Source organism: Engraulis encrasicolus, chromosome 11 (genome assembly GCF_034702125.1).
Source record: "Engraulis encrasicolus isolate BLACKSEA-1 chromosome 11, IST_EnEncr_1.0, whole genome shotgun sequence".
NCBI lineage: Eukaryota > Metazoa > Chordata > Actinopteri > Clupeiformes > Engraulidae > Engraulis > Engraulis encrasicolus.
Genome location: NC_085867.1, coordinates 17,472,383 through 17,485,635, shown reverse-complemented (window position 1 = coordinate 17,485,635; position 13,253 = coordinate 17,472,383). Strand labels below are relative to the sequence as shown.

At 49.8% G+C, this 13,253-nt stretch overlaps 2 protein-coding genes across 2 annotated transcripts in view; both read left to right on the top strand.

The window, feature by feature from the left end:
• Positions 1–13: 13 nt before the first annotated feature.
• tmem203 (transmembrane protein 203) lies at positions 14–3,360 on the top strand. The gene is made up of 2 exons (XM_063210071.1): positions 14–37; positions 687–3,360. Exon 2 carries the CDS (start codon positions 970–972, stop codon positions 1,381–1,383), a length of 414 nt encoding a protein of 137 aa, XP_063066141.1. The 5' UTR covers positions 14–37; positions 687–969; the 3' UTR covers positions 1,384–3,360.
• Positions 3,361–4,930: 1,570 nt separating this feature from the next.
• The window catches only part of tprn (taperin), a 52,052-nt gene continuing 43,729 nt past the window's right edge, over positions 4,931–13,253 (top strand). The window contains exon 1 of the mRNA XM_063211224.1: positions 4,931–7,330. Coding sequence (XP_063067294.1) covers positions 5,021–7,330 — 2,310 coding nt within the window. The 5' untranslated portion in view covers positions 4,931–5,020. The remainder of the gene's footprint in view (positions 7,331–13,253) is intronic.

Genomic DNA, 13,253 nt, shown 5'->3' with positions numbered 1-13,253 from the left:
GTAAGTGATTCTGGTAGCGACTGGTGACTGACAGAAGGTAAATATGATATGAGGCTAGCTACTGCCAAAATACGTTGTTTTTCATCGATCGCAGTACTATTGTGTCAGTTTTGGATTCATATTGAGAGTTGTGTTAATCTTATATCGCCCCCAAACCGATTTGGTAATGCCAAATTACACGTCTGTTTCGTTACATTCTGACTGAAGTGTCTTGCTAACTGGTTAGCTAGTCGTGTAGTTATTTGACGTAAGCTTTCATTTGTAGGCTTCATCAATTCAGTCAAAAGATGTTAGCTTCTGACAGATAAAGACACACATCCTCACAAGGTAGAATATGGTGAGGAGTTACAAAACACATTTGACATGGCATTAATGGTTTGAACTTTTGTCCGTGTCGGTTTGGCGTCTTGGAGATGTTAATGCGTGACATGTGCTAACCTATGATCATCTGCCATTTAACATTCTAAAGGACTTCAATCCTTTGATTTACATGTGTAATGTCATTATGCGTTTCCACGGGGCTTGGATGGATTTACGTAAAAGAGGTTGAAGGTGGTTACGGCGTAGGAATGTTAAAGTAGGCCCAGTGCTAAAACAGAGGGCGCAAGCACAGCAAGCATCAAACATTTTTGTGCAGTGTGTGAATTCTGTCATTCTAAAATTTGAATGTTTTCTTCTCATTTCAGCCGGGGGCTGAAAACCGTTGTTGGTCGTCTCGGTTGCCTAACCGAGACATCAACACCACAGAGGAAGACAGGCCCTCTGGGAAGTCATGATTCCACTTGTGGTAGCTAGCACCTCTCAGCACCACACCCACTGAGTGATGGTCACAGAGTCCACAACAACCAAGACCGCGACGGACCGACCACCCCTCCAGTCTGCACACTGACGCCCCCTCACCACTGAAGTCCAGTGGCAGCACTGGCAACGAGCTCCAGTTTGACACCTCCACCCTGACCCCTCGCCGCCATGCTCTTCTCCCTGCGAGAGCTGGTCCAATGGCTGGGCTTCGCCACCTTCGAGCTCTTCCTTCACCTGGGCGCGCTGCTGGTCTTCAGTGTGCTGGTGGCCCTGCGCGTGGACGTGCTGGTGGCGCTGAGCTGGTGGCTGGTCTTTGTGCCGCTGTTCGCCGCCGACGGCCTGAGCACCTACTTCACCACCATCGTCTCCATCCGGCTGTACCAGGAGGGCGACCGGCGTCTGGCCGTGCTGCGCCTGCTGTGGGTGCTGACGGTGCTCAGCTTGAAGCTGGTGTGCGAGGTGCTGCTGTGCCAGAAGCTGGAGGGCCAGGAGCAGGCGCGCGAGCTCTGGTTCGGCCTCATCGTCTCGCCCGTCTTCATCCTGCTGCAGCTGCTCATGATCCGCGCCTGCCGCGTCAACTAGACACCAGGGGGCGCTGACGAGGCAGCAACCAGCTCTCTTAACACTCTCCCGCCCGCCATTGCTTGACATGTCAACCGGTAGGTCGCCGACTGACCAGGCCGGGCCAGCAAGGGACAACAACTCATGCTGACTCTAATAGCACCCCCCCCCCCCTTTGTCCGCCATCACTCTCTGCATTAACTACATTTTGCACCAGGCGCCGACCAGGCCCAACAAAGAACAACCCCCTGACAACTACACACCAACAAACCCTGTGGCAGTCCCTGCTGCGTCAACTAGGCGCTGACGAGCTTTCTAGTAGCCCCGCACCATCACATGTTGTGTTGACTAGACACCATTTGGTCAACCCCTGATAATAAGACATCAACGAGCCCCCTAAACGCCCTTGCCCCACCCATTCACCTGCCACATCAACTAGGCACCAGGACATGGGCCCATGTCAACTGGACACCAACAAGCTTTCTGATAATGCCCCATCACCCACTGTGCATCTAGGCTAGTTGCCGGCTGGCCTGGGCCTAGCACAGGACAACCCCTGACAACAGAACTATACACCAACAAGCCCCCCTCTCCTAGCCTGCTGTGTCAACTAGGCTAGGCAGCACCGTCCGGGCCGGACAGCTAGACACCAATGAGCTCTCTACTAGTCCCCCACCATCACACACAGTGCAACTAGGCATCGACACAGACCAGACAACCCCCTAGACATCAACAAGCCCAGTGGCAGTCTCCCGTCATCGCTTGCCATGCGAGCTTATAGTGGTTGACTGGGCATGGCGAGTAGACACCAACGACCTCTCTGGTATGATGATTAGACACCAACAACCTCTCTGGTGGTCCCCCTGCTAATGCCTGCTGGGTCAACTAGGCTCCGCACCAGACGGCTATATACCAACTAGCTCTCTACTACTGTAGTCCCTCGCTATCACCTGTGTCAACTACTAGGCACCAGCAAGGGCCAGCCAGGGACAACACCCCCACCCCTTACCCCCGGCCAGTTTTCTCAGCCACCAATCAGCCACTCTTTCCCCCTGGCAGCTTTTGGGGGCCGCCATTTTCCGACGCCCACTTTTGCCAGCTAGAAAACCAGTTATGAGTTACGAGTCCGACTGTCTTTGGCCACCTTCCTCTCCTTTGCCCATGCACACTCCATTTTGAGGTACTGATGAGAAGTCAGGTAATGCATTGCAACGCAAGGGAATGCATAACGACGGCTCTCAGAGCCATAGGGTGCATCCCAATATGTGTCCTTGCCTCCTCCACTTGCGCTTGTCTCCTCGTCCCACCTCCTGGCCCCTCCTCCGTGGAGAAAACGATAAAGTTTCCCAGCTGTCAGCCTCACCACAACAACTTTTGAGGGACTGTTTTTCATTCACCATCCCAATTGCAAATGAGAAAAAGACTTTACAATTGAGCTTTTGCAAGATATTGAAATATAATGCTGTTGTCAGTGATGTCATCATGACGAGAAGCAAGTGGAGGAGGCAAGTGGAGGAGGCAAGGTCACATATTGGGATGCACCCATGGAGTGAGAAGGACCCTCATGCTATCTCCCACCTCTACCCACTTTGCCCTGTCTGCACTACTTACTATTAACCCGACCACATGTGGAGCTATAGGCCTCGTCCTGAAGACACGCAGTCCACTCAGACTCCTGGGTTTTCATGGGCAGAGAGTATGAGTTGACTGTGAGAGGTAGGGCTTAGTGGTATGGATGACACGAAAGGTATTTTAAGTTAAGAATGGGACAGATGTATGCATGTGTTGTGTCTCTGTATGAGCTGGATATTGTATTTTTATTGTGCAATTGGTTTGCTCTAAACATTTCTTGTTTTTTGTCCTTTTGTTGTACTCTCAAGTGGGATTCAGAAGTCTTTTCTGGGCTGTTCTTGTTGGTTTGTTATTTAATTGTGCTTCTCATGAAGTGCTTGCCTGAATGTTTGTATAAATTGTAAATAAATGAGACATTTAAGCCTTTGTTTTATGTAGTGCTTGTGCTATTTCTATATTTTTTTTCATTTGCATTACTGTTTATTCATCTGATGTGTACACGCATCATTGAATTGCGATGACTGACCTATAATTTAATTATTAAACGAAATGTCCTCTTTATCATGATGTATTTGACTGCTGCTTTTTTTTCTTTGAACCACATGATGTCGCTGTGGCGTCGTTAATTGAGTTAAAGAAAAGGCCATTTACATTAACGTCACGAGCTTCAGACTTGAAGATTGATTAATCTTAATAGATGTCTTCCTAGTGTTTACAAATGTGGTTGGGCATTATATGAATGTGAAGTTTATTTAACAGTGCTTTATGTAGGCTACACTACCATATCAATATTGTAATAAGAGCTTTGAGTGCATTTCTTGTAGGCCTAAATAGGTCTTACTCCAACATGTAGGCCCACAGTAGGTCTATTCTAAGAACATCAGAAAGTTGTTGAAGCTTGGCTGGACTGTTCTGCTTTTATGGATGTTGAACTTTGAACTGAGCGCACCTTATGGCGTCCAGTCTCGCCCTCTTCCTGACTAGAAATTGAGATGTCTATCTCCAAGTTGTTCATGTCATGATGTGTTGTGGTGCATTACGTAGGCTAGGTCAGGAATGGAAAGGCGGGTGGAACAACATCTTTATGAGTTTTCTACAATAACACACACTTGTATTGCTGCAATAAGGAAGAATGTCTACCGATAATAAATCCCTAGTCCCATTGCATCATTGAATTTTAAAAAATCCAAATTCCATCCTCATTCGAGCCACGACTGGGTGTAGAGAAACTGCTTCCTCGACTACCTCTAGCAAACAGCCTGTATAACGTGCTTCATTTGAATTCACAGCTCGTGAGAAACGACTTCGTCATAAATCTTTCATGAAGAAGCAGGCAGCAGCTGTAAGCCCTCTTCCTGCTGCTGACAGGAAACGCAATATGTATTTATACTGATGCTGTAATCTCATTAGGAATTATTATGACGCCACTCACGCTATAGATTGCCTTTCATGCAAATAAATAGCCAGGCGGGTCAAATCCAATAATAAGGGCATCCTATTTCAGCAGTCTGATATTGTAGGCTACTATATTAATGTGGCCATTGCCACGGCGCGTAAAATGTCACAGAGCGCTCTATAGCCTACACTAGCCTACATTTCTGATTCAAATGGGCAACATATTTTCTCTTCACAAGCTATAAACCAATTTTCTTTGATAAATAGTATGCCTACATGGCTTAACATTAGACAAATGCCTTAATGTCTCAGACCTTTTTGCTTTTCATAACAGAGTGATTCATGGCATCTAACAACAAGGCTAGGACCAAAATAGTATTCCAAGACATTCAGTCAGTACTGCAATAGTTAACTGATATAAAGAGGGTTGAGCTTGGGTAATTTGATTGGCATGTCTTTCTTCGCTGGTCACAATAGAAAATGGGAGTGTCTTTTGTGGCTGGGTGGAATGAGATGCGGAGAGGGGTGTTTCTCAGACGCCTGTGACCAAATGAGGTGCCTTCCTGGGGCTCAGATCTTCCGACTCAGGGGTGACGTCGGTGGCTTACAGGTGCAGAGGGCGGGGTAGCGTCCGTAGATAGGGCGACATAGCAGAGAATACAGAAGGCGACTGAAAGATGTGTGCGCGTGTATGGTAACGGTGCTGCGGGTACAGCGAAAGGCAGCAGAAAGCGCATTTGGTTCCAGCCCCCCCTGGAACGTCAAAACCTCGGGTCCTGGAGATACCCCTTCTTCTCCCGCAATGTCGGGCGGCGACGTTCGTGTGCTCCTCCAAGAATCCGGGCAGGAGAGCTCGGGGATGCCGGCCTGGAAACGAGAGATCCTCGAGCGGAGGAAAGCAAAAGGCAGTGGGTCTGGTGGTGCAGGTGGCGGCGAGTCTTCTTCGAGCGCAGCTACATCGCGTCTTAATGGCGAGGTAACAGGAAATAACGGAACAAAACATAAGGACGATGCCAGCATTGTTAATCCTAACGGGAGCTACACCATCACCCCTGCCAGCCAGCTTTTCGGTAGCAAGCGTGGTGGCAGTAGCACCCCCAAATCCCCGGACCTCTCACCGGTGAAAACAAAAGATCTGTGGACGGCCATAGAATCTTACGAGCCGAAATCAGCGGAAGGCAGGGATAAGGACACAGGGGCTCATGAGAGCCTAGTGTTACAGGAGAGCCTAGGTCCATTACAGGAGAACCCTTTTATCAAATTGGAGAAAGAGCGAAAGAGGCGACTGGATCGGGATACCTCGCGCCCAGTGCAACACATTTTGGAATTGTATGGTGGCGTGCCCGGTATCCGGACTATTCGCGCAGAAAACATCATTATCATAGAATCGGATCCCGATTACTTTCCAGAGGGCAGCGACATAAAACATGCATCTAACCTCCACCACAACGGCGTAAGTAGCTATAGTTCTCTAAACGATCTGTTAGATAGGAGGAGTAGTGGAGTAACTGAGATACGCGCAAAGGAGGTGGTTATTTATGATTCTGCGCTCAGCAGAAGCGAGGAGAATCTAAGCACTGTGGGTCACGCAGGTTCGGACCTGGTCGACCTCGCCGATGGCCATGGCCGAGTAAGTCGTATGCTTCAGAAATTCGACCGTAACTATGGTAAACTGCAACCCAAGTCACGCAGCACAGAGAACCTCCTGGACTTGGATTCCGCTTCCGCGAGGCCAAGACCCTGGCGTTCACCAAAGCCAGATCTGGTGCCAAAGACAAGAGCCTCTCCCCTGCAGCCACTGTCACCCGTTCTCGCCTCAGACGTCAAGCCACCAGTGCCGACCACCACACAGGTCCCAGAGCCTCCGCAGTCTTCCAGCAACACAGCACTGCCTCCACGGGCCGATGGAGAGAGCCTACCAGCCTCCCCACAGCCCATGTCTCCGGTCTTCCGCAGCTTGGAGGCCAGCCGTAGTGGTCGGCGCATCAAAATCAACCCTAAAGAGGAGGCCGAGCGCGTCGGCTCGTCCAAGCCCATCCGCGAGCGTGAATGGGACGCCACGGACGGCTCGTCCAAGCCTGCCAAGGTGCCATGCTCTCCAGAGAGACACTCCAGTGCGCGTGCCTACCTCCCCAGCGTGGGCAGCCCCCAGCCGCCCGGCTCGCCCACCTTCGAGATCCGTGCCGCCCCCAAGCCCGACCTCTCCCTGGTGCCCGACGGCGACGTCCAGGCACGCGCCCTCGCCAACCTGCGCCTCCAGTCTCGCAACTCCTTCACGGTGGTGCCCAAGAGGGCGCTCCAGGGCTCTGCGGCCTCCTCTCCCTCCCCTGCCGCCTCCTCATCGCCGGTCAAAACTGTGCCACCCTCTGGCCTGGTCATCACGCCGCCGCAACCCTCTCCGCCCGTGTCCGAGCCAGTCTCTCCTCCGTCCCTGCCTTCACCTCCAGCAGCAGCTGCAGTGCCAACCACCACTCCTCGGGTGGTGCCGCCCCCCACGCCACCCGTCTCCAAGAAGCTGGAGGGAGAGAGGGCACCCCGACCTGCCAAAAAGGAGGTGCCCCCCTTGTCCAGTCAGCCCACCGTGCCCAGCAGCCCTGCTCATGCCGCCACCGCGCCCTCCGCCTCGCCCGTGGCACCGACGCAGTCCAAGACCGAGCCCGCGGAGAGGCCCACACTGTCAGCCGCAGACCGCCTGCCCATCACCAACATTGATGACGTGGAGGTGTCCACGCCCACAGCGCTGATGCAGAGACGCACCACCAACACCATCACGGTGGTGCCCATTCGCAAGCCGGAGCCCCAGCCCGCCTCGCCAGAGGCCCAGGACTCTGCTGCAGGGTCTCCTGTCACGGGGGCAGGGGCTGGCGGCCAGGCGCCCTACGCCCAGCTGGGTACCCTGCTGAAGAAGCGCTACCCCGCGGTGGACGAGATCGAGGTGATCGGGGGCTACCTGTCCCTGGGCCGCTCCTGCCTGTCCAAGACAAGCTCCACAGGCAAGAAGGTAAAGTGGCCTTGGGGCTGTACAACGACATAACAACATGTTATGACACATATGCACACATATACCTGTAATATATTACATCAATATGCCTACACTTGACACCGACACTCACAATGGCAGAAGCGCAGACAGTTGTGTTGGCACAAACACACATACAAGTGCCATTCTTTATCGCTTCAGCCATTTTTCACATCTTCTGTGAAATTCAGAGTTCAGAGTGCATCACAATCAAAAAGTAGGCCTACAAAACGTATGCTTTAACCACTGATAAATTCAAAACGCACAAGGCAAACACGTGACCTCCTTCAAGCTACTCTCACACCATCCCCTGTCCAATTGCTGCAATGTCACCAGGTAAACCTCATGTCCCAGCCATGGGTTCAAGTGCAGTACAGCCTGCCATGCCATGCTTGGTTGGCATGCCGATGAGAGTGCCAAGCCTGCTGCGTACACGGCTAAGAAGCTAAGCTGAGCTGTGTGGCTCACGTGTGGCATTGAGACCGGCACCAGACTGACTGTGTTGGGGCTCATTAGATTATCTCTGCGGAGGTGGAGACGGTGCCTTGTTTGTGTGTGTGTGTGTGTGTCTGTGTGTCTGTGTGTGTGTGTGGTGAGACCAGTATCCCGCTATGAAGCATGGTCTTTGGTGGTGGTTGTGGTGTTGTACCTTATTGGGTTAGACTATACTGGTGGCTTACTGACCAAGCAATCCCATCAAACAGTTACCAGATCATACTGGTTTTGTTCGAAGAGTCTTTCTTTGGGCCATGGTGGGGCGGGGGGGTGTTTTGGGGAGATGTGAGGTAGCGGGGAAACCTGTGAAAATCTGACTTATTGCGGGGCAACAGGGCCAGTTTGCATCATCCCATGTTTTGGTTGATTTTGTCCAGTCAGCATGAGAGTTTAAAGGGCTTAACGGCGTCCCTCGGCCGCTTACCCACGTCTCCCGTAGTAGCATGCCTTTAAGTGGCTTGATAAGCCAAACAACATGTTTAGCTGATGAGGGCTTAAAGCCCACCACAACTGCAGAGGGACCGAGAAGGAGGGCAGCTGCCAGCTCTATTTCAAATCCAATCTGTAACTTTTCCATTGCTGCTCTTCAAATGTGTTGCAGCTAAACAATACTCATAGCTGTTTATCCTATTACAACAAGAAAAATAAAGGATTTTTGGGGGGCATAGGCCTGTGTCCCTCTCAAGGCAAGATAGGTCAAGCATGAACATGGAGGCTGGACCCCTTTTCACAGCAACTTAAAAATGTAAAGGTTGGTAAGAATATTAATGAAAAAGGATACCCTCATGAATGGGCAACATGAACGTGGATGACGAATACCATATTACACACCGGACCTTAAAAAATGTCATTGTGGTCTGCGGGTGTTTAAACTGCCAAGTTGACATGCTGTCTTTTGTTGACCTTTTTTCCTCTGCTGTTTGCATTGTGGCTATTTGACATTCCACAGACAGTCATTCTCTTGAGTTATATAATTTTTTCTCTCTCCACTGGTCAGAAGCCAGGTGTGCAGCTGGTGCGCTCAGGTGACACAGGAAAGGTGTGGAGGCAATTACAGTAGAATCATGCGTTCGCTCGCTCGTTAAGTAGTCCTAACGTGGTTACAACAACTGAGCACAGCAAGGAGTGGTTCCAAAGGCTAACACATGACCAACAACAACAATAACAACGCACACGCACACACAAGCGTACACACACACAAATACACACACACACACACACAGAAAAGCACAAGAGTACACACACACAGCCACAAGCACAAGAGTACACACACACACACACACACACACACACAAACACACACACACACAGACAGACACGCACGCACGCACGCACGCACGCACGCACGCACGCACGCACGCACGCACGCACGCACGCACGAGCGCGCGCACATGCACACAAGCACGAGAGTACACACACGCACAAGCACTAGCGTACACACACACACACAAGCGCGAGAGTGCACACACACACACACACACACAGGAGTGTGGCTTTGGTGGCCTTTTGTGCAGAGCTGCTGTACATAGGTGTGTGTACTGTAGCTGCCTGACGTCGGTGACACAAAGCAAGTCTGGAAGGACAAGAGAAGTGAGTTATTTCGAGAGCTAGCTGAGGGGAAGTGCTGTTTTTAAACTCTGTGCCCTGTTTTGGTCAGGCATGGCGGGATGGGATGCGAAACTTCAAGTTGTGTCACAGTGGACTTGTATCAGTTCCTCTCTCCGTGAGGTGAAGGGGGGAGGAACACCACACACTCAGCATCTCCACGGCCTGAGTCAAATCTCTGTCACAGTCACAGAATGTCTGACACTTTAACGCCTCCATTGTGTAGCATTTTTAGGCTGTTTGTTTTGTCCCATTCACTAGCTCCTTTTTCAGCAAGGCTTTCCACCGCCATCAGCTTCAGGTATTTGCTTTCATTTTTCATGTAGAGTGAGTGGAGTTACTTTATTGATCCCCATGGTGAAATTCAGACGTCAAGTAGCTTAGACATAATACAGGTAGTGTACATAATTTAAGACAATAAACATTAACAGAGCAGACATTACAGCAGACACACACACACGCCACGCACACATATGTATGGGAGTCTGCCCCTGGGTCAGGGCCAGGTCAACCACACACACTGACACACACACACACACACACACACACACTCGTATGCCACACACACACACACACACACACACACACACACACACACACACACACACACACACACACACACACACACACACACACGCGCGCGCCTTAGAGTCTATCCCAGGTCTGGGCCAGCTCAGACATCTCTCGCACATGGAGGGTGATGAACTCTCCATATTCACGTATCTTGAACTCCAGTCACCCGTTGAGGGACTCGTGGTTCTGAATTTCTTTTTTGATGCACACAAACAAGATCAACTTGTTTATTCATAAACAAGCTGCATAAACAATATTTTCACTTCGCCACATGCTGGAAGGAAAAGCTTAAACATTGGACCTTTAATAACCTTACACATTAGACTGTAAACACCATGTAATGGTGACCATTGTGTTCCTTGTGCGGTGAAAGCGGCTGTTTATGGTAATACATATTGAGGCAAACCATTGCCCGACTCACTGAACTGTTTTTCAGTGTGCAGTGCTGATCAACAACCGGTCGGTTTGGGTGACCTGTGGCTGTGGGGACAGAAGGCCAGCAGCGTTGGCACACTTTCTCAGCCTAATCCCCTGTGCCCCAAAGCCTCTGGGCATTACAGGGCCTCTCTCTATATCTCACTCACCCATGCTCACGCCCGTGCCACCCCCTGGCCGTATAATAACCCAGAATTTGCATCACACTTGCACCCAGCAACACATCTTGTCACCCAGCCACTACTATATGGTGAACAAAACCTCGAGTTTTCCACTCAGTAGTGCCAAACTTTTGACGAGTAATTCCTTCCAATTCTCACTTGAGGCCCCAACTGACCGCAGAATTGCCTCTGATCACTGGCGGTTTTGTCCAAAGTAACTTGTTTACAGATACAGAGAAAAGTCGCTGCAGAAATGTGGGTTGCATTTGTTCTTGGGCACTTTTGCCATGGATGAGCCATGGTGCAGAACAGACATCCTTACTACAGGTTTGGGATTCAAATCTGCAACCCTCTGTTCTCAAAACCAACTGCAAAGGGCCACTACCTCTGTCCTCCCTCCCTCCCTCCTCAGCCAGTGACGGTGGCAGTGCCCTTGTCACATACTAAGGGGAGAAGAAGGATGCTTCTGCCAGCGTAACACATAGTGGCATTCATGCGAGCTGCCCTCCCACACGCCAGCTAGACCTGGTATCGTGTGTGTGTACGTGCACACTCTTGCCCTTTTGTGTGTGTGTGTGTGTGTGTGTGTGTGTGTGTGTGTGTGTGTGTGTGTGAGTGTGTGAGGGACAGAGAATGTGAGTGTTTTCTTTTTCTTTTGTGTGTATTGTGTTTTCAGTACTCTAGCATCATTACTCGGATTAATAACACGTTTACAATTGGTTAAGAAGCTGCTATATATCCTATTGTGCTCTTGCATTCCAGACAGACTTGTTTTCTCTTCTCTTCTCTTCTCTTCTCAGCCCCAGTGGCAAAGGTTGGACTGGGCTTGGTGAAGCATCAAGGGCAATTTGTGTGGAATTTAAGTCCTGCATCGACTTGGGTGGAGTGGATGTAGTTGTTAAGTGTGTGTGTGTGTCTGTCTCCAGGATGTGTGTAATGCGCGTTTGTGGGTTGCCAAAAGACGGATGTTTAGGGAGAAGGCTGGTGTTGGGGGATTTCGGGGAATTTGCCTACACAGTGTGACACAGAGGCTGCGCACATGGCACAACAGACACACACACACACACACACACACACACACACACACACACACACACACACACACACACACACACACACACACACACACTGTATGCATACCCAGCTGGAGAAATATGCACGCAGGGTTTCCATTGTTTCGACACAGTGCCGTACTACTGCCCTTTTCACACTTCTAATCGGTTTCTCTTTCTCCCTTCCTCTCTCCCTCTCATTTGCTGTCTTTCTTTCCATCCTCTCCAATCATATCTTTCTCTCTTTCCGGCATCGCTGTCTTTCTGTCCCTCTCTGCCATCCGGCTTTTCTCTGTAGCCTGCCTATTTTCTCATCTCTCTCTCTCTCTCTCTCTCTCTCTCTCTCTCTCTCTCTCTCTCTCTCTCTCTCGATTCTATGTTTCCCCTTCCCATATCTGTGGTCTAGTGTAAGGTATATCCATCCATCAGTCTTGCTCTTTGCATCCCTCCCTCTTTCTGTCCTTTTCCTCTCTGCTTCTTTTCCAAGCGTTCTGTTCTCTTCCTCTCTCTCCCCTCCTTTTTAAACATTTTGACCTTTCCCTGTCTCCCTCTTTCCTTTTTTAAACTTTCTGCTCTTTCTCTCTCTTGCCCTCGTTTCTGACGTTCTTGCATGTTTGTGGGCCAGCCCTGCCTCTCCACTTCTGACGGAGTTCCTGAGACTGGCCAGCAAGGTTACAAGGGGGAGTTTTCTTTTTCCATGGAATTCCAGGGCCCAGACGGGAACGTTGCAGCCAGCCACTGTCTGCACTGGGCTCTAAATTCCCAGTTCGGATCCCCTTATTCCTACTTAAAGCCATAGACTTGAAAATCAACATAAAGTAAAATGTTAAAAAAAGTAATGTTTCCTGTCTTTTTTAGTGGTTCATCAGCTCATAACAGGGGTACTTCTGAAGTCGCTTTGCAGCACTCTGTTGGGCTATGAGGTTTACAGAAGTTAGCCACTCTGATCTTCAGAAGTTAGCCACTCTGATCTTCAGAGGTTAGCCACTCTGATCTTCAGATCAAAGGAGACATTATAAAGAGCAGTGTCCGCTTCCAACCTGCATGGTGCCCAAAGATGAAAAATGCAGCTTTACGATTGCTTTTATTATATTGCCCAGTCTTGTTGTACATGTGTTGTTCCCACTGCAATGTGAGCTAATGTAACGGAGTTAAAATATACTCTTTTTGTATTTAGTGAATCCTCACAAAATCTGCCTTTTGTTTTCACAATGTTATTTGTTTGGAATTATTTTACATGTTGTACCGCATTCATCTTAGTTGACCATGGGCCTTCACGACTGCTTTTCGCGTTCGTGCCTTTTGGGTGCTTGCGCCCTCCGTACCTCCAGCTAGATCGCCCCACGCTGGAGGTAAGCAGTGTTAAGTAGCGCTCCGAGTAAAACATTCTATTTTATTGAATGGATGCGCTGTGACTACGAGTCCTTTCCTGAATATGAATGTAGATAAGCAGTATTAAATGATTCTCTGAAAAAGTAATGTTTCAACTCGATGTAAACTTGTTATAAATCGAGCTGTCGTGTTTTCTGTGTTCACATGCTTTGTACCCTGCTATGATGTGCAGCATGGTGTGAAACCAAGGTC